Raw genomic sequence first — 26780 nt, 5'->3', positions numbered from 1 at the left:
GGATCTCAGTTTTTGCAGTCCTATCTGAAGGACCGCCCCATTTACTCGCCTCTTACAACAAGCAAGGGGTACTGATCGATGACTATTTTAAACCGGACCGACAGTTAACGACAAATTCACAAAAGGTTTGGTGATGTCATATCAAAATTCAAGAAAATGCTCAAAGCGTGTGCAATGGATATTGCATTTGCAATGAATGTCAAAACTGGATGTGTCCCTAGCAATATGCATATCTCTGAATCGAAAGTTTGTAGAAATGAAACTTAAATAAAATTCTTCAAAAAGACCTTATCAGTTAATATTGCAAAGTACATGTAATAGGTATAAAGAAAATAAGTCTTTGAAACCTGAAATACTTCTTATTTATTGTAAACTATATCAACAAAGTTGAAAAATATTAAGTTTATGTGGTAAACAAATGATATCTGATGATTTTAGATCTTTATTTTTAGGCGCCCGCTTTTTAAAATCACACTTAATTCAATTAAAAATATTTATATTTCTTGTATTCGCTCGCCTCATAATTTTTATCTCCAAAATTAAAAATTATATTTGTAAAATAATTTCGCCCTCTCGCCTCACTTTTTTTGTTTGAAAATCCGAAGAACTATTTTACAAATTGGTGTGGCCCAATACTCAAAAAATTATTTTCTTTGCTATATCATCAAAACATACATTAAATTTAAAGAATATTAATGTTTTACTCTGATATATTTATAATTAAGGATAGATAAAGCCACGTGTAGGCTAAACTTTGGAATTACAGATAAAATATGCAAGTTTTGATGCAGCAGTACAACTTAAATGGAGATCAAAATTTCATGTAATGATGTAAATTATAAAGATCAATTTAGGTTTTAACAAATATATAAAATCCACTGATGGCTTTTCATATCTAATATATTAAGTAAGTAGTTGAAATACTGACCATAGCGAGTTTAACCAATATCTTGTTTACTTGATATCTTTATCTAAACATAATTTATATGGTTTTATTTTATAGGTAATAAACAAATTTCATTGTAAATAAATATTATAAAGTCAATGAAAAATGAAAAACATAAAAATGAACAGTACATACCATAAATAAATAACTAATACAAGATTATGAGAATGTTTGGAAGAGTTATCTCCCGTAATACCGCTCTTTATTCGAGTACGGAAAAACAATGGCGAGCAGACGCGACATGCATCATATATTGCATTAGATATGTGATTTCAACGGTTTTTTTAACACTGCGTCTAGTGAATGCCATATATTTCAAATATATGAATGTAGGACGGATGTGTCTTGTCACTTGCGACTGTTACAATGCTCTGAACAACTTCCTGGACAGTATGGTAAATATTAATTTTGACGTGCCGGGGCCGGGGCAATCCTTCCGATGTTTAAAATTGTAATATTTCCATGGACAATGGCATATTAAGACTAAGAACATATCAGATTAGTAAACAATTTAACATGTCAACTTTATAGAAAATTCAATTTGAGTAGCGCATTTGCATAATTATTACCTGTTTACACTTACATGTATTTAAAACATTTTTGTTACGCAATCCTTTGTCTTTTTAGGCTTTTATATAAAAGAAAGTCTACTTGTAGTGAAAAGGTTACCTGTAGGTATCCAATAAGTTGACAATTGCTGTCCATTATTTTTCAGAATTGACAGATACTGTCCGTTCTTAAAAATAATGGACAGTACTCACTGGGGGTCGTCAGGGAAATTCAAACACTCACAACCAAACATCATTCAATTAGGTAGCCGCCGTAAAATGGCTGAAATACTGCCAAAACGGCGTAAAACCTCAATCAGTCAATCAATCAACTTATTGGACAGTGCCAGGTAAACCAAATAACTTATTAGATGTCTACAGGTAGACTGAAAATAAGAGAAAGACAATACGTTTGTCAAAGAGATACGAATTTAATTTTAAATTCCCAACAAGAATCAACACAGATATCGGAAAAAACACTTAAAACGATATTTCCCCTTAGTAGATTTCTCTGCTTCAACTTTAAGATTCACATTTTTTTTAAAATTCCATTGGCTATTATTATATCGTATCAAACTTTAAATTTGAAAGACATATTTCCATACTGTATTTGAATTTCGCTGGATTCAGAGGCGCATTCCGAAACTTCTTCACAACACTTTGTTTATGTTTTCTTTATTAGCATATCCTAATTCTGAATTACTATTTTCGCTTTCATGAATAATTTCATTTCACAAGATGGGCGTATTAGGTTCTTTTGGCTGGCGTTAATTATTTCCTCATCCAAATATTCGAAAACACTATGCTTTTCAGATTTGGCTCCATAACTTTCTCACCCTCCATATCCAGAATATAACACTCATTAAGATAATATTCGCAGTATTTTCATTAAAATCCTTAAATTGTGAATGTGCAATGGAAATGGTATCCCCATCAGAGGAAGACATGTTGATATGGCTCAGTACGATAGAAAGAGTGAATATAAAACCTGCAGTAGAAGACTACTTACCTGACACTGTTCAATAAGTGAACAAAAGAAACAGAATTCTACGCAAGACTGGTTATATTTTCAGACTATTCAAAAATAGCTTTATTTCTAATTTTATGGTCAATGGGTTTACCTGAGCCTGTCCATTCTTAGAACAAAAGATGTAATGTTTTAAGTAGGATATAAGCCTCAAACTGTTCATTCTGTGAGAGAAAGAACTGATCTCGGCCCTACAAGCCTCGATCAGTTCTTTCTCTCACAGAATGGACAGTTTTTGGCTTATATCCTTTACATACATGTAACATCAAGCATTTTTAAATATCACATTTAAAAAAGACAAAATATACACAATGTTGTAGAGTTATTTCTTGTAAATTTTCTATATCAATACAATGCATATCACAATTCAAATTGAATTATCTCCCTTAGGCAGTGGTAAATAGATACGGTCATAATAAGAAAGATGATGACATGCATACAGACAGACAAAGTGACATGACTCCAAAATCTATTGGTGTCTTCCTCTTATTGTAAAGTATTTCTGTTCAAAATTTGAAAACTGTACAATGAAAACTGTTGGAGTTGTCGTGTCACAAAGAAAGTGTTCATAATAACAAAGATAATGTCATACAGACAGACAGACAGACAGACAAAGTGAATTGATCCCAACATCTATAAGTGTCTTTCTCTTAGTGGAAAGTATTTCTGTACAGAATTTGAAAACTGTACAATGGAAACTGTTTGAGTTATTGTGTGTCACAAAGAGAGTGTTCATAATAATAGATACCATGCCATACAGACAGACAGAAAAAGTTAAATGACCCCAAAATCTATAGGCTTCTTCCTCTTATTGTAAATTATTTCTGTACAAAATTTGAAAACTGTGCGATAAAAACTAAGTTATCATGTCACAAAGAAAGTGTTTACGGACGGACGGACAATGTGATTACTATAGGGTTTCCCCTATTTCATGTGGGGCCCTAATAAACACACAACAGAGAGACTACAATTACACTGCAAGGTTATTTAATTTGGACCATATTTGTTGGTAAACCGGATTCTCTAAAACATCAAGCAGGCTACTGACAAACAAGTTGATGGCGCAGAGGTTTCAACAGTCTCATTTAAGGTAAGCATTTCGCAATTTTATGGTCGTTATAACGCTCTTGTCTGCCAATACAACCTATCATTGGGTCAAATGCTGTCTTACGTGTTTCATACCGATTGTTAGACCGTTCTTGGCACATTGATTTTTTACTACGGATAACTCCGTTTACCTGATCAAGATATAGGGCTCACGTCGCGTGTGACCGGTCGTCAGGGAATGCTTACTCCTCCTAGACACCTGACCCCACCTCTGGTGTGTCCAGGGTTCCGTGTTTGCCCAACTCTCTAATTTGTATTGCTTATAGGAGTTATCAGACTGATCACTGTTCGTTATCTTTACCTTTCGTTATAATGATGAAGTCGTCTCGAATATGACCGGCAAGGAGTGTTGTGTCCTAGTAAATGACTTGAAATTCGTGTTGGAAGAGGGAGATATCATTCCGTGCATTGATTCCAAATAAAGGGAAGAAGACAGTTGATTGGTCTTCGAATTTAGAGACCAGAAATGAAATATTATAAAGTTTTGTTTCACAAATGTAAATGTTTTAAAACATTGTCGCACTGTATTAATACTTATTTGAAATAGGTATAGGTAGTTTTAACCTTTTCCCTGCCTAGTTTCTGGCAAATAGGAATTGATTAACAAAATCTACAAAGAGAACAAACTAGGAAGTATTTGTTAAAAGCAGTTTTAATATACTTGATATATAATGATAGCAGTAAGTTAGCTATATATTCATGAAACAGCTGCATGCATATATATATATATATATATATATATATATTGATCAGATGGACTTCAATCACATGATATCATTTATTTCTCTACAGGTTAAACTAAGGGGATAGTTTCCCCTCACTCGTCAGGAGAAAAATGACACCTAAGGAAAAACACCTACATGACTGAGTACATGTTACACATAAACATACTGGATAGTTGCTAAAAGTACTGACAAGTTCTCAACGCTTATTCAATGAAGATTGTTCGGGATGACATATAAAGATTTTCTTTAGAATACATGGGTTGCACTTTTTCGAAATATGTTTGAGTATGATGATGTTTTTCCTAAAATTTCCCACGTGAATCTGTACTCAATATTTCTATATTTCAATGTCCATATGAATTTGCTGAGCTCGGTGGTATTCTTTTTCGTGGGAATACGGAATGAATGCGTATAGTTGGCGTATCTTAATTTGAACTCGGTGTCTGCTAGTCCTACGTAGCTCTCTTCTTGCCCATTATCGGCTCTGACTATATATATATATATATATATATATATATATGAAACACAATTCTATTTACACCTCAGTGAACTATATCTAATAATGAAAATTTTCAAATAAGACGTAACGAAACTGATAATGAAAGTATCAGGGAATGTGGGGATAAACAATCTGAAATTGAAATTATACATTGAAATCCAACAACTCTCAGATTGAGAGAGGGTTAAAGTCGTCCTCTGTAGAGTTACCCACTGGTGTGACCGTCATATTTCTATCAATTTCTTCATCCGGACATGACTGTACACGGGATGGATACTCTGTCGACTTTACTCTTAGAATAGTGGATAATGGTGGACGCTGATTACTGACATCGTGTTTTTTCGAGGCAAAGTGCTTTACAAAATTTGAAGACGGGGCTATTTTCATGAGTTTGGTTCCGTCATCTGAATAGCACTTATCGATTTTTTCACCATGGTAAATAGGTGCTGTGCTAGTAAAGTCTAGGATAGGTGCCTTCTCGAATTCTCTAGATTGGGATTGCATGGGTTTTTCTCTAATTTTTAACTTATTCGAACTCTGAAATTTCTCTGAAGAAAAGTCGTCAGCATAACCATTACCGACAGGACAAGATGTGCTGACATCAATATTTCTGTGACTTTCTACGTTAGCAAATAACTCTTTGCTATATACCTGTTGCTGTAGTAACTTCTTTTCAAGGTTAGATTTGGTAGGTGTTTCATTTACTTCCGACATTCCGATTTCTAATGTTTTTTTAGTTGTTCCACTGAGTTCATCATCGGAGGAATCCATATCGATTAAATCGGTCGAGTAAGCATCATTTTCATAGACAAATGGATCCCACTGTGGAACTTTCCAAATTGGTTTCTTGACGCGTTGCAATAATTTTCTATACAATGGTTTGTCTTCGTCTACCCAGTGATTTTCTTTTTGACTTCTGGGTGGTTCAGGTTCCGTGTTCGTAACGCTTCGAGATAATCCCCCTTTATTTCTTGGATTGTCAAATTGATGCTGGGTGGCAAGGGGTGGGAGGTTTCCGATATCAACTCTGCAAAAATAAATGTTAGGGATTTTCGATTTTGTATTATCTACATGTTTAAAGAACTCATTTGCATGAATTGAAATGTGTATTATTGGGACTTAATCAATATCACTTGTACATGATAGCGCAGATAGAGTTTTATTTAGGAATTCGATAATGGATACTCACGGAATTTCATCATCACTGAAAAGGTAAATGATCGACAATTTTGTTAAAGAGACTCTACGTGGAACAGAAGTATCTCAATCATAATATTGAATTAAATAGTATATTTTATCAGGAATGGGTACTCACAATTCATAAAATGTATCGTCATGTGGAGAAGGGGATGTAACCCTACAATGAAGTATACAAGTCGATAAAGTATTCTACATGTAGCAATAAAACAATATCTTTTACAATACATACAAATCAACATTTGAAATTCAAAATTATACCTGTAGCTTTTCGTTTCGCCTCTAAAGCATCGATATGAAATGACAACAAGAATTATTAATAGTAGTCCAGCTACTATAAGACAGGCAAGGGCCTCAGGTTTAATGACGCAGCCGTAACTGTTGATTTTGTCTTCACAGTTATAGAGGTCACCACAAGGTTGTTGTAGACATTCATTAATTTCATTTTCACACCATACACCCTGGTATCCTGGGTAACATATACACTTGTAGGAATCAAATGATGCAGATCGTGAAGTATCCTCACATGGTAGAGAGTCATTGAATTTAGGGGAACAGAAGCCATGGACACAAGGAGACCATAGAATAAAGATATGGATTTCCAAACGCTCAGTGTAATAGTTGTGACTGTCAAATCCCAAGATATAGTAAAAGAAATCGCCATGGAATTTTTTGTTGATGATCATGTCTGCTGAATATTCTTGCTGTGTCCTTATCTCCATGTGCCCGAACGTTTTATTAAGAAACAAAGGAGCATCAGATGGCGTTGTTGTTATATTGACGTCATATGTGTTAGTTACGCTTGAAAGGAAAGACAGGGTTTCGCTTTCGTCAACATCCGCGAATCCGAAGTCAAACAGATAATGAGATGTTTTATTCCCTTCAAAAATGAGTGTTAAACTTTTATTTCTCAGTACATCATATGAAGAGTCATTGTATAGAAAACCAAACACTGGCATGTCGTTCACCTCTGTGACTTCAATTCTAAGGGTTTTTTCTACGACCGCAGGATTTTTAGCACTATCTGTCAATGACATCGTAATGCTGTCATTTCCGAAAAAATTCGCCTTAGGGCGATACGTCAAATTACCATTCAATGTAAGATTTGCGAAACCCATTTCTGGTGTTTTTAGAAGATAAAACTGAACATAATCCAGATCATCATCATGATAAGGTATTTGAAAATCAATAATCGACGTGTCCTCCGATGTCATAACAGTATCGATATCTATCTCCGGTGGGGAGTTGTAGAAGGACGTGTTCATGACTGTCAATGTGTATTGGTAAGGGTTTGTCATTGATACTACAGTAGATCTTTTACTTCTTGACGAGGACTTTTGAAAGGTATTTCGGCATATCTGTAATGAGTCATAGTATGAGTGAAATGGGAAAATGCACAAAATATTATTTTATTTTCATTAATGACTATTAAGGAATTTTATGGAAAATAAAGCAAATATTCTATAACCATAAATAGGAATTCTAAAATCTTACCTTCACTTTGTACATATTTCCCTCTATGGTCGGGAATTTTATGTCTAGCCCACATTCTTCCTCCACGTGTCTCCATATACCATATGCTGAAGGCAAAAATCATCACAATACGTTTCCCAATTGAAAAGTCGTTACAGATTAAACGACAGAAGATAATATATATAAAATCGATTATAAATGAAATAAAAGTCTCTCTACCTTCCGTCTTCGGGTCAAAAGTGTAACTATCCCAAATAAGAAGAGCAGGTACTGTGAAATTATCGAAATCGTCAGGGTTTACTTTAATGTAAACTTCTATAGAGTCGACATCGGTCGTTGTTGTAGGTGAAATAAAAAAGTTCACTCCAAGAGGCTTCACAATTCTAACAAAAATGAAATATATCTTGCTTAAAATTAGGTACATATAATGGTTTGATTATTGAAATGCTTCTATTTGAGGTTGGCTTTTAAATATAATTTCAAATTCATTTCATTTTATCTCCCTATACATTCTTTGAAATCTTTTACCTATTTCGAATTTCCCGTGTTGATACCCAGTTGGTGATATTTGGATTAACAATATAAGATCTAAATTCATATGATGATGCCGATCCATACTCTGCTATCAGGTCCGAACTGCTTAAAACACCCAGTGAAAGACCACTGACTTGACCTGAAACATTAATTTCAAGTGAACAACATGATTAGCCACACACGCATGTGCGCGTCGACCCGATATGGAGTCTGTCAAAACCTCATAAACTGGCAACCCCTTCAACAACATTTTTGGGGGAACCAAAAGTGCCAGTCTGGGGACCTGTGTAAAACTATGGGGATCTAGCTCCTTATTAGCAAACACAAATGGAGACCTTTACCCGCTTCCTCATGAACAAAAACTACTGACACCTATTTATAAATCATATATGAGATCGCCCCCACCCCACCCCATTCCGTTACTAACGAACTCTGTCACTATTTCTAAAAAAAAACCACGCAGTTTAGGATTCGGGTTAGAACAGGTCCTCAGTATCCATTGCTTGTCGCAAGAAGCGACTAAATGGAGCGGTCCTTCGGATGAGACCGCGAAAACTGAGGCCTTGTGTCACAGCGGGTGTAGCACGATAAATACCCCTCCCAGCTCAAATATAGGCCTATATAGTGATGTACCGATTAGCGCCGACTTTTGATTGTCGGTCGCTATAACTGAAACGATGTGAATAATCGATTGTCATTTTGAAAATCGCCGACGTTGGTATTTTTTTTTTAATGATATGGATATTCATGTCGCGACTTAACTAATGGCTGACGAAGTTGAATCATCCGATAAGATTGAATATTGTTTAACGTCTCTCTTGAGAATCTTTCACTCATATGGAGACGTACTTACAGTCTTTCAGCAGGGATGGATCTTTATCGCGCCACACCTGCTGTGGCACGGGGCCTCGGATTTTGTCTCTTACAACAAGCAAGGCGTACTGAGGGTCTATTGTAACCCGAATTTCATAAGGACTACAACAAAAGTCGAGATATCTATCCCTAACCCGGACAATCTAATTAAAATTAGATCCTATGATCCGCTCATCTGTACTATCGCTATAGTAGAGGAGCGGGTCATAGGATCTAATTTTAAAATGTATCCCGGAAAAACAAAATCAAATGTATAGGGTTATTAACTTCAAATTTCTAATGACTTTATTTTAATTAATTTAATATTTAGGGTAAAAAATAAGTAAATTTAATGTATTTATGCCATAAATTTGAAATGAATAAAATTCGATTATTTTTCGATTAATCAATCGAAAAGGTGCATCCGATTAATCTGATCATCGATTAAATTCTTTTTCCCGATTGCCCATCACTAGGCCTATATTTTGCATCCCCTCACATGCAAGCAGAATTGAAGCATCCTTTTAGAGAATTTGTTTTGAATGAAGTATCACCACTCGAGGGAGGGGAAAATTCAATTGAAAATCGCATGGTAGTTCTGGAGAAATAAAACATTTGGATAAACAGTCGGGGAAGACACACATAGGGAAGATGAATTTTTGAAGATAAACATGAACCTCATTCGTTATCTTGAAAGCTCCATAACTGTCCGTGGATTACCTGTGATGTTTATAACCACATCTTCGTTTCCATTTACGTCTGATACTTCCTCAAATCGGTTTTCTGATACCCATGCAACTGTTGTGACATTATGATGACTATTCAATATCAAGTCCCCATCTATTCCTGCAAAATGATATCCATAATTTTTTTCTGTTAGCATTGGTTAATTTATCTAAATCAGGCGCAAATATTTCATGTAGCTATAATAATAATATTAATGATAAGAATGTCATTTATTTATACGGTATAGTACAGCTGGTTTAAGCATTGATTGTGGCCCTGAAAACACAGCAGAATTATACAGATACATGTACAATATAAATATGTTACATACACACACTATCTACGAACATAAAACTGAAAACAAAAACAAATCTATGTTTATAATTTCCAGGGTAAATTTTTTTCAAAGATGAGTGGATCTAAAAGTTTCAAATGTTGGGTAATATTTCCAAAATTCTGGCACATTATTCAATAACTGAACCGTAAATTGTAAAAGTTCTTCTAAAATGCTGTGTCTTTGCTTCTAGATATACATTGAATTATTTTCACTTAATCTGGTATATCTACTGCTACTTTCGAGAACATGCTAAAATAGGAGTTAAACCATTAAAAACTTTGAAGACAAGAATGATAGTTTTGTATACAAAATATAATAAAAGTCGGATACAGGCATCCATCATTTATATTGTAGGTGTATGGATTTTTTTAAAAATAGAAAATCACTCTAGCAGTCGCTTTTCAAGTTTACATACTTTGTCAAGACCGTCCTTGTTGATCGCATGGCCCAATACAACACAACAGTAATTGAAATGAGGAAATACAATAACATTAAAATTTTCATTCATAATTCAGTTGATATGAATGAACGTAATCTGGATAATACACCTATTTTGCTTGCAAATTTTTCAACTTGTTCAGCCCACGTGAGACATCTGTCAATATAAACACCATGCAGTTGTGCACATGATACACTTTCAATAACTTATATAGATAGTTTTCTACATTTTCTTAATCTTTGCTCTGTACCAATTATCATACACTGTGTTTTCTTGAGATTGATTGTAAGTTTGTTTTAATCTATTCATTCCAAAGTATTTTAGATCACTATGTAATTTGTTATCTATAACATTTATGCTTTAATCTCTAACTTCTTGAGTTGTATTGTTCGCATACATTTGGGCTGCAGGGTGTTGTAAGAAATCTGGATAGAGATTTACATAGAGATTAAAAAACAAAAGGTCCACAGGCCTTATCAGTCACCTGAATACTAGTGAAAAAGTATCACTACTTCCATGGGCTATGAAATCTAGAAAAAAATTCCTGTTCTTAATATCTAAGCTAAATTCTAATGTTCAGCAACAGTATAAAACTTCACTGCCCTCAGTACATACACTGATGAAAGGCTTTAAATAATAGGTGTATTAACATTAAAACATCAAAATATATGACTAACTTGGACTCATCCTAAAGTCGTGAAATTCACCATTTTTTGTACATCCTTTTCCGCTATTTCTAAGTATGCATTTAGATTTTATACAGTATCAGCAAACTTACACATAAATACTATATATACTAAGTTTGGCCCCACCCTGGGGTCCAAACCCTTACTCTGGGGAAAATCAAATTTACAATTTTGACTGCTCTATCCATTTAGTTTCAATTTAGTATTAAAAGTACTAAAGAAAATATTAATCAGGTGTTTTACACATGAACACTATGTAATAAGTTTGGCCCCGCCTTGGGATCAGAACCCCTTACCCCGGGGATCATGAAATTTACAATTTTGGTAGAGGCCTTCCTCCTCTACATCACTATGCATTTAGTTTTTCTTACATGTGTGTGGTCATTGAGAAGACGATTTTTGAAAATTTGTCATTTTGGGGCAGTTTTTGCCCTCCCCCATAGGCCCCAGGGGTGCAGGGATCCTGAAATTTACGATTTATGTTCCCTTTGTTCCAAATATGTTTCATACCAAATTTGAAAAGAATTGGAATGATAGTTATCAAGAAGTTAAAAATGTTTATTGTTCACACATTTGATAACTGACCCTTTTGACCCCACCCCGATACCAAAACCCTTACCCCTGGGATCATCAAATTTACAATTTTAGTAAAGGACTACATGTTCTTTCTAAATATTTATTTACTTTCAAATTAGTGTCTATAGCACTAAAGAAGATGTTATTTAAGTGTTTTACACATAAACACTAAATATCAAGTTTGACCCCGCCCTGGGGTCAGAACCCCTACCCCGGGGATCATGGAATTTAAAATTTTGGTAGAGGTCTTCCTGCTCTACATTACAGTCTGTACTATGCATTTAGTTTTTCTTATATGTGTGTCGTTCTTGGGAAGAAGATTTTTGAAAATTTATCATTTGGGGCAGTTTCTGCCCCGCCCCTAATACCCCAGGGGTGGAGGAATCCTGAAATTTACAATTTATGTTTCCCTTGTTCCAAATATGTTTCATACCAAATTTGAAAAGAATTGGAATGATAGTTAACAAGAAAAAGTTAAAAATGTCTATTGTTCTCATATTTAATAACTGACCATTTTGGCCCCACCCCGATACCAAAACCCCTACCCCTGGAATAATCAAATTTACAATTTTGGTAAAGGACTACCTGTTCTTCCTAAATATATATATTTACTTTCAATTTAGTATCAATAACATTAAAGAAGATGTAATGTAAGTGTTTTCCACATAAACACTATATAACAAGTTTGGCCCCGACCTGGGGTCAGAACCCCTACCTCGGGGATCATGAAATTTATAATTTTGGTAGAAGCCTTCCTGGTCTACATCACTATGCATTTAGTTTTTCTTACATGTGTGTGGTTCTTGAGAAGATTTTTCAACATTGGTCAATTTTGGGCAGTTTTTGCCCCGCCCCTAGGGCTCCAGGGGTGCTGGAGTCCTGAAATTTACAATTTATGTCCCCCTTGTCCCAATGATGCTTCATACCAAATTTGAAAAGAATTGGACTGGTAGTTATTAAGAAGTTCAAAATGTTCAATTGTTAACGTACGACGGACGACGACGGACGAAAACCAATTGCAATAGGTCACCTGAGTTTACTCAGGTGACCTAACAAAGGACCAAATATTGATCCTTGAAGTACTCTTATTGTAATATCTAATTTGTCTGACTGAATTCCAGTCTATCTAACACATTGTGATCTGTACGGTAATTGTTGACCAAAATTTTTCAACACGTTTTATACAGTGATTAATTTAACAGATGATCGTACGAATCTTTAGAGGCATAAACATAATCCAGCAACATCATATAAATCATGATTATTAACACAAATACGTTATCAAAAAATGAGTTTTAAGTGCAAATGATTTTAATGATATATACATACGCTCAAAGCATATTCGCTGAGAAGAAATATTCGCCTCCAAGCTGGAGTATCCAACAGCAATGAGAGAGAGAAACACGCATCGCCCGGGTTCCATAAGAAAACGGAAGTCACTTTCTGCTTTGTTTATATCCGAGGCTGTGGCGTTTTTCCAGGTATTTGGAGTGAGAGCGGCCAAAGATTTGCCAGTTTTGTTCCCATTTAACCATAATTCACCGCCGATTACTTCTGCTGTTCCTTCCGCTGTAAGACCAATTGTGGTTGGTGGTATTATATCTGCACCGCCTTTGTATGTCCCCATTTGCCACTCTACGACGAAAAGGTACTTGTATTATTCTTTAAGCAGATATTCAGTACAAAAAGTCCACGTGATTTACATAATGCACATGTGTTTCAATATTCACTATGTATTGAATTGAGCCCATCCATTAAGCCCCAATCTCATAGTCAGAAAATATAGATTTCACAATTTTGGCACAAGGCTTTAGGGTCCATCATAATCAATATGCATCAACTAAAGTTAGCATGTTGGATGTCCAGTAGTAAAGACCTGCATTATGTTTTAATGTATTACACAGTTCCTGAAATCCCTAATTTTTGAATTTCAAATGCTTCAGTCCCTTACACCTAGAACATTTTTTAACCGAATTTGAATACAATTGGTTTCATAGCTTCAAAGAAGTTTGAAATATTCAAAGTCTTCACATTACTTACACACACAGCCGGGATGAGTGCAAACAAATTCATCAGAATATTTCACCTGACGTTCTTTTGAACAAGGTGACAATTTAATCTTTGAAGTAACACAAGGTAGTACTATTTTTAAAATGACTCACTGTAATATTCTGTATCATTATTCTTGTTTTTCCAGTTGATTCCAAATCGGTCCAAAGAGTTCACATAAACAGTTCTTGTTGCTGCATCGACATTCGATGAATACAATATTTTCGAATCTATATCTGATACATCTGGTGGTGTTAGTATTGTTGAAACATTACAACTATACGTCGTTGAAAGGCCTGCGTTATTATAGATTTCAAGATTGACAAAGTATGTTTTTCTATCTTCAAAATAAATATTATCATCTAGATCTATTCGTTTTTCAGACACAGTTCCTATATCCTTTCGCGGAATCAAGTTTTCGTCTTCCTTGTTGCCAATGTCATTTTTATCTGTTCCAACCTTAATGTACATTTTCTTAATTCCACTTATATTATCCTCACATAACCAGTATGCACCGATTGTTTTATTAGAACCCAGTCTATCTGTTGGAGTGTCCATCCCAGTAATGGTGGGATCCAAACATCGAATAAATTCACAAACAGGTGGTGTTGTATCGATTGTAATTGGGTTCGAAAAGGTTGAAATTGACTGTCCAGCAAAGTTCACCATTTTAACAATTACAAAATATTCTGTAATGTTAAGAACTTCTGCCTTGACACTCGCATTCAGTCCATCGTTGGATACAGTTGTAGGTTTTAAATCTAAACTATTCACATTTATGGGGATTTTCTCAAACTCTAATAAACTACCGTCGATCAGAGAGCAGTTTGCGTCGCAACTAAACTTGCAGTTAAATAAGCACGGTGTGCACATCCTTTTATACAGTTCCATTTTTCTAACATTTCCGAAACTTTCGATATTGTCCGACAGTCCTACCCATATTTCTGCAATCCCACTGTTACCGTCATAAAATCCTTTACCATATATGCAATCCATAGTTTCATTGGTAGGAATTTTCAATTTGGATAACACTGCTTGAGAACGAAACGGATGTATTGGGTCAGTTATTGGCTCTTCATAATTTCCAAGATTCCAAGTTTGGACGTAGATGTTGAGGTCTGTAGTATCAAATGACAGACCGTAAATCTTAGCCTTTGCATCTCCGTCAACTGAAAATTCCAAATCCCAGATAGTTTTCTCACCAGATTTTCTTTTCTTCGTAAGAATAGTGTATTCTAACCTTTTATCAGATGGGTCATTCTGTAATTCGACCCATCGATGAACTTCTTCGGTACTATCTTTGGCCCAAAACAAACAGTCCCAAACTTTTTTGTCGCTTTGCTGATCACCTAATACTTGAAATCCAAATCCATGGGAATCATCCGTGTTGATTTTCTCGTATGAAGGTCCACTCACATTAACAACAACTGCGACGGGAGAAGTAAAACTACTCATTGTTGATGTCATGATGTCCGTGGTATTGGAAGATAGTGAAATATTTTCGTTTACCGATCCGGTATCGGAAATACTGAAGTTGACTTCATTAAAGTTTCTTGGTTGTGGACGTGTAAATCTTACGGGAAAGTAAGGATTTTTCTTTGAGGTTGATACGATTAATGAAGTGGATATGTTGATTCCCTTTGCCGTTGATAAAACACTTGAATATTTTCCTTCTTGCAAAGCTCCGCTCGGGCGTGAAATTCCACTTTTCAATACCTTTGTGAGGGGAATATTGTACCCAATTTTGAGAACAAAGCTATATTTATCTTTCAACACGTTTTCTTCTGAGAAGTCTCCAGATAAAAGTGTCCACGCTGAATCTTCATCAGATGGGAAGAAAGTCTTCGTATTATCACATTCATATGCATCTTCTGTTCTTGCAATGGCAGTCCACGCTGTGATCTTTGAAGTTGAATATTGATATGATATAGACTGTGTCCAGTCTGTCCCAAATTTCGCCGACCCAGCATGTGGGGAACCAGTGTCTAATAGCATCACCGGACTCTTCAAGTTTGCGTCAAGTCCAGCGTTGTTACTTGCTGTTACATCAATGTAATAATATCTACGAGATTCTAAATCTGAGTTTGTAAAGCTTACTTTCGGTTCATTTTTAGCAAGAATTTCTTTCTCAACATATGAGAACTGAAAGTTAGAAGCTGGGCAATCTAAATATTTATACAAACGAAAAGTGACAACATTGATTCCACTCTCGGGGTCCTTTACATCAAGAAGTTTTATGTCTATGCGATCGGGATCATTTACAAAGAATTTATCTCTTCCTGTTACATTCCATTCATTTACCATGAAGGTTACGCGACTTACATCGGGTGACGTAGTATCAACAAGTATAGGATGGCTTTCAGATGAAGAACATTTTCCAATTTCGTCACTAGCGATGACAGTTATAAAGTAAGACATTCCATGGTTTAGCGATAGATTTTGAAGATTTTGGAAGGTATCTAGCCCAATCGCCTTTGGTGGGAGTACATCAAACTGATGAGAAACATTTTGAATGTTGGAACAAGGGTACGTCAGATTGCTATTTATGACTGGTGCAGTAGACACTGCTATGCGGTATTCTTTTATTCCTATATCAGATTCAAATCCACTCCACGATACAGAAATTTCACTGGTACTGGATTGTACTTTATTTGATTCTACAGATCCCGTGATGATGTCTGGACGGTATCCAACTCGAACACCATTCGAATAGTTTTCTACGTAAGCCCCTGTAATACTGTAAGCCCTAACTGTAATGTAATAGCGTACACTTTTTGCAGTCAGGTTTAAGCCAGGGAAAGTGTAACTTGTATTTAAACCAACTTTCGTGAAGTAATGAATGTTAGTCCGTGTAATGTGATCCCTCGTGTCGTCCCCGATAGAAACCTCATAGTGGTCAATTTTCTGAGTGGGATCTCCAGATCTCTCATCGCCAAACACATCCCAATTCGCTGAAAGCTCTGTTAGGGGCTCTTGATACTTTATATCCTCTGAACCGGACCCATCCCTGACTAGTCCGGATAATGGGGGCTGAATTCTAATGGAAATACCATCCGACATTCCTATTTTTGTGCGATTCAGGGCGTCCGTCAATCTAACCTTAACAAAGTACAGGTAATTATTTTTCAAATTCAGCTGGTCGTTGTAGAAGACAAAACCATTCTCAGGTACATTAATGAAGTCTTGGATGATCTCTCCACTTAATTCCTCTACTGACCATTCAACCCTTATGATAGGGCAATTATCAGAATATCTGTAAGAACCTGTAGCGAAAAATTACATCATCTGTTTATATCAACTTTATTGTGACTCAGTTGCAATATTTTGATTGATGGTATGGACATTTGGAAGATTTAACTGTTAGAGATCAAAACTACAGTTGTGCTAAATATTAACGTTTATATATGAAAGGAAATATACTTCTTACTTGATGCTAGTATTTGCTCTGACTCACCTTGAATTACATTAAGATTTGCCTGGTAGTCGGCATCTATGTCTCCATTGCCGTCAATAACATCAATTGCGGGATCTGGGCTGACTATTATGGCATCTGATGTTGAGACACTATGGAGTCCTACTTTGTTATATGCTCTAACAGTGGCGTAAATCTTTGTACCAGCCGACACGTAAATATCATCAATTGTTGTATAAGTGCTTGCCATAATTTGATATACTTTAATATCGGCGAGTGCTGGCTGACTACCTAGACAGATCTCGGTCCTACAAGCATAAATTATATGAAATAAATAATTCCAATTTTCTCAGTATGTTTGTAATGTGACAAATTTGTCATTATACATCAGCGATATGTAATTCGATACAAAAGAAGAAAACCGCATTATCGTTGTTTTAAGCTTTCAAGTTTTCAAAATAGTTCCGAATAAGTATGCGCATGGAGTATGTGGAGTGTTTGTAATGTGAATTAAACATTCTGGAGGAAAATATACTCTCAGTAAAACTTACTTACCTATCTATATCGGACTCTTGGTCTTTGACCACAGAAACATTTACATCTACATAAGTCCAGGGCAGTTGGCAAAACTGTTTGACACGTTCATTATCAGGGTTTGTCCAAGTAACGAATTCAACCATTCCTATCACTGGTGGTGTTGAGTCGATTTGAATTTTGATAAATTTTGTATGAGAGAGATCTATCACATTTGTGGCACTAAGAGCTACATAAATATTAGAAATGTCGTGTAGTTTAAGATATCCCTTCACATCTATTGTCCATTTGCTCTGATATGTAGGTAGAGTTACGTTCTGAATAATGTCATCTAATAATTCTTGAGATCCAACACGAATATTTACTTGTTTCAGTTTGCTTTCCTCTTCTATGACAACCCATGAACACGTTATTGAGGATTGTTTTGTAGATATGATTTCTGTACAAACGAAATTCTGAATAATTGGGGGTGAAATATCTGCAACAATAGGCATTGAAGTTACGGAAGAGTGAAGCCCAATATTATCCATGGCATACACATTCACAAAATATGTTCTTCCAGCCTTTGGCGATAAAAGTCCTGGTGGAATTTTCGACTCTGAGGAAATAGACGAAGGAAGGATATCATCTGTATACGGGGTCGACCCAATGGAGAAATTTTCATACTGTAATGCAGACTGATCAATGACATTCCATGTGTACTCAAATGAATCGATGTACGACTGATACATGCATGGAGATTCAGAATCATAGAAATGACCTTCGTCATCTTTTGGTACTATATTTGAAATGTTTGGAGGACTGAAATCCGTGGTAATTCCATCAGATGTTGATACAATGTACTCTTCATGACAGTTATGTCCAGTTCTCGCTCTAACCGTCACATGGTATGTTGAATTTTCTTTCAATGGAACATGAGTTTGTGCTTTGCCATGGGTATCATTGTGTACGATGCCGTACTCTGTATAATCATTTATATCGGAATAATATGGCTTTGATCCAACTGCCCATTCATATTTAATAATGTTACACGATTCACTTGAAAAGCCTTTGAAATGCATTGCAATACTGAATCTGTCATTGGTAATATCTTCATCAGTCAGCGGCTCTCTACCATCATAAATAATTCCTGGTACATTCTCCTTTAATACTTGTATTCCTTTTGAATACACTGGCGATGATAGAATGCCTGCACCATTTTCAGCTTTTACAGCGATGTAGTATATATTTCCAGTTTCGGAAAAAGTAGAAAGCGAGGCTTCAATATTTGCAGACATTTCCGTTCCCATATCAATGTATCCATGAGTAACGCTCACGTCTCCTTGACTTATTCCAATAGCAACGTAGAACTTACGGATATGACTCTCTGGATCCTCACCAATCCAACTCACCCTGATTGATTGTGAATTGGCATGCTGCACATACCCATCTTCAATTTCCTCTTCTTCATCTAGCAATCCTACATGTACCTTTAAGAAAAAGAAATGAATAGATATATACCTATTTTCACAATAAGGTAGATAGTAATAAAATTCATTAAGTGCATTTGATGCAAAACAAAATATGCTGATGCCAAAAATGATCGGGAGTCCATGGTGTGATTATTTTTCATCGAATATACATAATACACATTTAGAGTGATAAAACTATTAATCAATTTTTTCTCTCTTTTACCTTGAAAATAATGGGAGGAGTTGGATCAATAGTCACACCCTCTGATTCATGAGCCGTGGACAGATGTGCTTGATTAATTGCAGTCACATGAACTGAGTATTTGGCACCAGTCGTGAGATGTTGCTTATCGAAATCTAGTTCTAAAGGTTCCGATTTTGACTTTGGTATTATGGTAAGGTACTTGTCTATCTTCGGCCAAATACGCGTCTTAAGTCCGTGTAAATGCTCAAATACAGCATAGCGGTATTCCTTAATACTAGATTCACTGTCGCGAAATTGCCATCTTAGCTGCAAAAGATTGTCATCGGTTTGGTATCTTTTTCCGTAAAGGTTGTCTTCAATAGTAATCAAAGTCGGGGGAGTGTGGTCGATTAGATATCCGTCCGTCCTTACAGATACTGAAAGACCTGCTCTGTTGAAGCTCTCAACTTCAAAATATACTACATCCATGTGATCCATACCGACTGAGTGATCTATAAATGTTGTTTCTTTTGTGGGATCAAATGTCTTTGTCTTAGCATCATTTATATATACCGACACGAAGTACTTCTCGATGCCAGACTCTGGGTCGGTAAAGTTATCCCAGGTAACATGTTTAGTTGCTGTTTCTGATGAAAAAGATATATCCTTAGACAAATCAGATCCATCAACCGCGTAGCCTGGAACTGGTGGTGTTGTATCCACTATCACTATAAGTGTAGGAAAATAAATTCATCAATTATTATTTTAGATATTCCTAATAAATCCATCCGATTCTGAGCTTTGTTGAATAAGCTTTTTTCTTAATTCTAAATTCAAAGTGTCTCAATAGATAAGGTTTACCTCCGTTTGAAGTGCTATTGGAATCCTTTGAATTCAGGGCTCCGTTAAAGACGATCACAGTGGAATAATACTTTGTATTATGTTGAAGAGAGAGTTTAGCACATACATGTCTTGTATTATGTGAGAAATTACGAAATGCCATTATATTTTCTCCTCCTGGAGCAGTGCCAATACCCCATCGAAATCTAATGAAATAATAATAATAATATCCCATCAGTAGTTGTGCAGTGAAAAATGAAAACCATACAAAATCTGCCAATATAATTAAATTCTGATTTTGACAATTTCGAACACAATACCGAAATTTTTCACACAAAACCAAGTCAAAATCAGCAAGCATCAAGTCATTTGTGAAAAAAATGTGGAAAGTGGCATAAAAATGTATATGTTTGAAAGTCATAAAAACATGTTCATAATAAATAATCTAATGAAATTATTCAACCAAGAGATTTCGCATTGTTATTATGGAAATCACATGTCGTTTAAACAACGTGATATGTATTTTAAATATGACACCATAATTTCTGTTAATACAAACACATATTAATGGTCATTATAAAAGTCTTTTGATTGTTATTTTTTATTCAAACATACAGTACTTTATCAGAATCAACATTAATAATTGAAACTCCTTTCATCCCTTGATAGTGATACTGGTTTTCTGGTGCTATTTGTTTTTTACATGTAAGAAGCAGTATTGATAGACATAAAAAATTACAATCATGTCAAGGTTTACTAACATATTTTACATATCATGTGGCAATTGTTTTAGAATTACATGTATCAAGAAAAAAATCTGTGGACAAGTTAAACGTTTATAAACAAAAGGCAGTATGTTCACTGTCAAATTTTCTGTCTTTAACCTCTTAAGCTACAGTAAATAAAACGGTTTTGTTTATATTGCCTACACGATCACAAAATCTAAAAACTCCTTCATATATTAGCATTAATGTGGTTTTCATACGATGAATGGCAACTATTACATATTATTTATATTCAAACATATTTATTCACAATTTATTAATTTACTTACACTTTTAGAATACATCTTAATCAGGCCTAGTTTATTGTACAGCAGCAGTCATGAGTAATAAAAAGATGAAGTGTGCGTGCTAGCCATTTTGCGATGACATATATTATTTAGGCCTATTCTGAAAGTGTATCAGATGTATAGTGAATTTACATACTATGGTACATGAAAAGAATGTGGATTTATTTAAGTTTTGGGCGTGTTTTAAAATTTCAGATAATATAGTAGTTGACCTAAAGAGACATAATCATAATATGCTGACGGCCGTGCCATTTAATACGGAGAACGAAGGTATGTATTCATAAAAGAATCCATAATCTTTTCCGGATGGTCACCACGTGCATGTATTCCATTCCAATCTTGCGTATAATGCGTAGTATTTTCCAACTGTAAGTTCATAAAAATAGGCAAATATATTTATTCTTACAAAGCTGGGGTCTGTCAGACCTTCTCTCTTTCCCTCTAAAATGCGCGGTTAACATAGCCTCTGTCAATAAAATAAGAATGTTTACTTGAAGACAAAAACATGAAAAAACATTTAGTGTGACGACGATCGCACCATAGAATAAACAAAAGCTTGATATATATCTATTCAATTTCAAGGTGATAATCCCTATGTATTGCAGCACTGATATATTCGTCATTTAGCAATTAGAACAATATTCAATTGTACAGAATCCCAATCTTTAATCGACTAATTAAATATACCAGCATCTTGTACATATCCACGTAAAGCTACATATTACACCCCTCCCCTTTATATCTAAATTGGTAATAATACGGAGATCCATTCAAAAGCTTACGATTAATCAAGCTGACTCTGATCATTTGATGTCAAGCTTACAATTACATCTTTTCATAAACATCAAGTGCAATTTCTCTGTCATTGTTAGTAAAACTGCATAGTTGATATGTAAAGGAATTTAACTCAAGAGAATAATGATATTGTCTTCCTTGAAATACAAATATTTCCATTATCGCCGAGGGTTTAAGGGAGGGGGATGATATAAATGTAACCGGAAGGGAAAATATTCAACGGACCAGACTTGGATTTAAACACCGGCCCCCTGAATCGCTAGTCAGGTGCTCAACCATCTGAGCTACCGAAGTCGTCTGACCGTCCTATTTTTCCCTCCTTAAATGTTTTCACATCTTCAAGATATCGATCCAGGATCTTTCTCCCCTTCCAGGCATTTTCACCCCTCAGTTCTAAGAGCAGGTATATGGCTCCAAATGTAACAGGAAGGTAGAAAAATGGAACTGACTAGACTGGGATTCAAACACAGGCCTTTTAAGTTTCTAGTAAGGTTCTCTGCCAACAGTTATCTGGCCACCGGCGATCGAACCCGTCTTACCGCCTTCAAGCTATACAGTGTATTTGCCTTAATCTTTGGATATTATCGTAGGAATGAAAATGAACGTGTTTTATATCAAGCTATACAAGTTACACTTTTTATACAAATTTAACTCAATCGAATTAAAAAATAATCATGCTAATTTCCTATTTAATCACGTATTCTCCAAGTTGGATAGTGAAGCCCCATTTCGAAATATTCATGATCACGAGACGTTGCACGCAGAATTTCGTAAGCCAACAATTACATGGCGATATGAAAGCGTGGATGGCCTGTAGACTGTTGGCGGGACACATTCAGCGATAAGAGACAGTCAGACGAAAACGGGGGGGGGGGAGGGAGAACCACTTTGAGATGAGCAATTGAGGAGGAGTTAAATTTCATGTTTAACATGAAATCACCATTCAATACAACTACATACTTTAAACGAAATCCTAATTTCCCATGGTGATTCTAATAATATTTTCTAGCGCACTTGCACACATCTAACATTAACGTCATTCCTTCATAATTATGCATTAGAAATCATATGTTCCTTCTTACATTGAGTAGATCAGTACTCCTTTAATACCCTTATGAATGGTGAAGATAACAAACAGTGATCAATTTCATAACTCCTATAAGCAATACAAAATAGAGAGTTGGGCAAGCACGGTCCCCTGGATATACCAGAGGTGTAATTTGTCGAAATTTTCAAATCTTATCAATTTTCATAGTTTATCACACTGACCAAATGTTGGTCTGGTTTTTAACATCGAACAAAATACTATTTGATACGGCACATATACCTTCAAATATCTTCGCACCCACATTGAAGACATCAACCCAGCATCTTTATCCCCTAGCAGGCATTTTCACCTGTCGGTTCCAGGGGTTCGTCTGTAGCACCAAATGTAACAGGAAGGGAGAAAATGAAACAAAACAGACCGGGATTCGAACCCGGTTCCCCTGAATCTGTAGTCAGGCGTTCTACCAACTGACCTATCTGGCCACCGGCGATCGAACCCGTCTGACCGCCACATAAATATTGTAGATATGGCTGTTTTCTTATAGCTGAAAACAATTTTGATTAAATCAAAGCTTTAAGCTTAGACTGACTCATGTTTGAAAATCGTTTCGCCAATTTTTTCAAAGTCTGCAAATATGCGAAAATTTGTTACCTCTGTGCACTTAAGCAGCTGTAAAATTGGGGGAGGGGTCTCACCAAAGGACAAACTAGTGTATCTTAAGCTGTGTGAGATTTCTTTACAATACTTTTAAAAAAGATTTACGGGGTTTATTTACAGAGGTTTCAACAGTTTAGTTTAAAGTCAGCATCTCACAAATTACATTTTTCACTGGGTAAGATGCTATCTGAAATGTTTCATACCAATTGATGCAGTTCTTCACACACTGGTTTTGATTACGGATTACTCTGTTTACCTGATCAAGATGAAAATGCTATTCTTAGCAAAACTAGAATGAACACATTATTATATCTTAACACTATATATAGATATTTGTAAATGTAAATTTCCCAATCAACAATAAGAAAACATAAGTATCTATTATTAGAACAAATATGAATTACACTCTTGTAATTGCAGTTTTCTGTCATCCAATAAAGAATTTTTGAAATGCAAGTTTTACATAAATACACTTGAACGTTTTATATTTTCTACGTATCAAAGTTGCCCATCATTTTTTTTTCCATTGGCATGGTAGCAATTACCCTAGAAAATGGAATCTTTGTTATTTTGTAAAAATTGGTAAAATCATTCTGAATCTAAATTAGGTGGACAGAATACTATATCGTATTACTTAGAGGAAATATATCCCCTAAGATAGCTAAATATCATTGGTTTTCACACTAACTTGCGAGCCTGTTACTGAGGAAATTATTTCCTTGGATTCGTCCAAATTCATTTTTAGCTCCTTTTTGTATTAACTGGGATAAAATCAATTATACATCCACAACTTTCGGGGGGAAATGACTTTCCATGAAATACTTGATGCTTGCTGGTTTTGACTTATAAAGAGATTTGCACCTGTATTGTCATTTGGGGTGGTGGTGTAGTTTTGATTTCTACATTGAAGGAGAATTAGAAAATTAAAAAGAAAAACTGGGGTTGCAATGCTTGTTATTTAGCTTAAGTGTTCTAAACATGACCTTTCTGCACTTACATTTGACTCAAGATTTATTCAATTATACTTGATTTGTCTGTAGGTGTCAGTACAACATAAGCAACACAAATCAATCATTACATGAAATAGATACATAATCATGTCTTCTTACAATACAGATAAAACTGTTTAATAGAAGTATCTTTTTAAAAAAATCAATAATGACCTTTTTGCACTTGACATGCGAAAAAATTCATGATATCAAATTTGAGAGTTTAAAAAGACATATTAGGAGTACTGTCAAATTCTAAAATTTCACATAATTTTCAAGGTCTTGTCTTAAAATTCAAAATGAAACTTTAAATAGTGGGGGTTAGCGATCAAATTCTTAAATTATTGGCAAAATACTGAATTTTTATACAAATTTTCAAGTAAATTGATTTAAATTTTTTCAAGAGTCGGTGTTCTGTTTAATACCCGTACAGGAGTATAAAAAAAGATATATTGGATGAAACGGAAACTGTGATATCATGCAGATTTGATTTTTTGAGTCCCTGCCAAACCCTTTCAAAATTTGAATTGACACAAAAAAATTCACCTGCATAGGGTTCAGTAATATGTGTAAATGTTTACACCAATGGGATCAGTATAGAACCAGTAAATACTAAGTTGTAGCATCCTGCGCAGTTGTGCTCAAAAGCTCAGGAGCTAACTTTATTAAGTACATCACAAAAAAGGTTGCACGAGATAACAAGAATTAACAAAGTATCATATACGGGGGGTCTTCCAAAAATAATGTCACTTGCATTGCTTCAATCTTTTGATCATTTGAAATTGCTTTACCCTTCAAAATATTCTCGATCTGCTTGAATGAAAGGTGAAGGTAACGAACAGTAATCAATCTCATAAATCCAATAAAGACTTCTGGATATACCAAAGGGGGATCAGGTGCCTAGGAGGAGTAAGCATCCCCTGTCGACCGGTCACACCCGCCGTGAGCCCAATATTTTGATCAGATAAACGGAGTTATCTGTAGTCAAACTTAGTGTGTCAAGAACAGCCTAATCTTTTGAGCGAGTCAATCCACTTTTGGAAGCACGGTTTATACTTTTCAATGGAGACATTATTCAGATACTGATAAACACCCAAGGGCATTTATTGAATTGCATCCCTTTCTAGATAAATGATATTTGAGTTGCGAAACATAACATAGTCGCAGAGAGGCAAATCTGGTGAATACAGAGGATGTGGAAGGACTGTAACCTTCTGACTCCAAACATTTGGTCACAATATGTGCCTACTGAGTGGGTTTATTATCATACATAAGTTGGAGGTACCGGATTCCCATTTTTGTGCGGCGAATATTGTATTAGTTCTTTAATTTGTTCAGAATTTTTTTTATAAAATTTACCCGTGACCGTTCTTGAGTTCACACCGCACGATTTCCACGAGAAAATGCACAGATAACATTTATTTTGGAATATTCCTTGTATTGCACCAACTCACAAGGCACGTGTTGTGACCGAAGGTTTAGAGTCAGAAAAAGGCATGGTCACACAATATTCTTCGTATTGACCAGATTTGCCACACACACACACCCTCCTGCAACTATGTTCTGTTTGCCAAGCTCAAATATCATCTATCTGGAAAGGGAGGCAATTCAGGAAATGTCCTTGGATTTCCTGTTTATCATTATCTGAATGGTGTCCCCTTTGAAGAGTTTGAACTGTGCTTCCAAAAATGGATTGACCCGCTCAAAAGTATATTCAGGAAGATGGAGAGTATTTTAAAGGGCAGAACAAGTTAAAATGATCAAGACATCTGTTGCATAGGAGAAGCAATGCATGTGACATTATATTTGGAACACCTCTCGTAGATAGCAATCATTAAAAGAAAATCTTAGAAACCACTAACTGATCAATGCCCGACTCTGGATCATAGAACCCCGTCCACTGAGCACAGATCTCCTTGTCACTAGCTTGATACGTCAAGTCATGATGTACAATGTGACCGTCTAATACTGTTCCCGCCACAGGTGGCGATCTGTCGATCAAAATGGGCTCAGGGCCGTTACCTGCTTTAAACAAACCCACTGAAAGAGAAGAAAACATTGCAAAATATACTGTCAA

At 35.4% G+C, this 26780-nt stretch overlaps 1 protein-coding gene across 1 annotated transcript in view; it reads right to left on the bottom strand.

Moving 5' to 3' along the window:
- Nucleotides 1-2885: 2885 nt before the first annotated feature.
- The window catches only part of LOC125651532 (uncharacterized), a 93162-nt gene continuing 69267 nt past the window's right edge, over nt 2886-26780 (bottom strand). Inside the window, exons 37-51 of the mRNA XM_048880175.2 lie at nt 26566-26743; nt 20164-20348; nt 19342-20030; nt 17689-19136; nt 17176-17441; nt 13835-16984; nt 13002-13307; nt 9629-9754; nt 8051-8195; nt 7742-7905; nt 7544-7629; nt 6311-7407; nt 6168-6209; nt 6042-6056; nt 2886-5879 (exon numbers count right to left, since the gene is read on the bottom strand). Of these exons, the coding sequence (XP_048736132.2) occupies nt 5021-5879; nt 6042-6056; nt 6168-6209; nt 6311-7407; nt 7544-7629; nt 7742-7905; nt 8051-8195; nt 9629-9754; nt 13002-13307; nt 13835-16984; nt 17176-17441; nt 17689-19136; nt 19342-20030; nt 20164-20348; nt 26566-26743 (8756 nt within the window). The 3' untranslated portion in view covers nt 2886-5020. The remainder of the gene's footprint in view (nt 5880-6041; nt 6057-6167; nt 6210-6310; nt 7408-7543; nt 7630-7741; nt 7906-8050; nt 8196-9628; nt 9755-13001; nt 13308-13834; nt 16985-17175; nt 17442-17688; nt 19137-19341; nt 20031-20163; nt 20349-26565; nt 26744-26780) is intronic.

This window comes from Ostrea edulis, chromosome 5 (assembly GCF_947568905.1).
Source record: "Ostrea edulis chromosome 5, xbOstEdul1.1, whole genome shotgun sequence".
Taxonomy (NCBI): Eukaryota; Metazoa; Mollusca; class Bivalvia; order Ostreida; family Ostreidae; genus Ostrea; species Ostrea edulis.
Note: the sequence above shows the minus strand (reverse complement) of the source record. Positions and strands in the feature narration are given on the sequence as shown.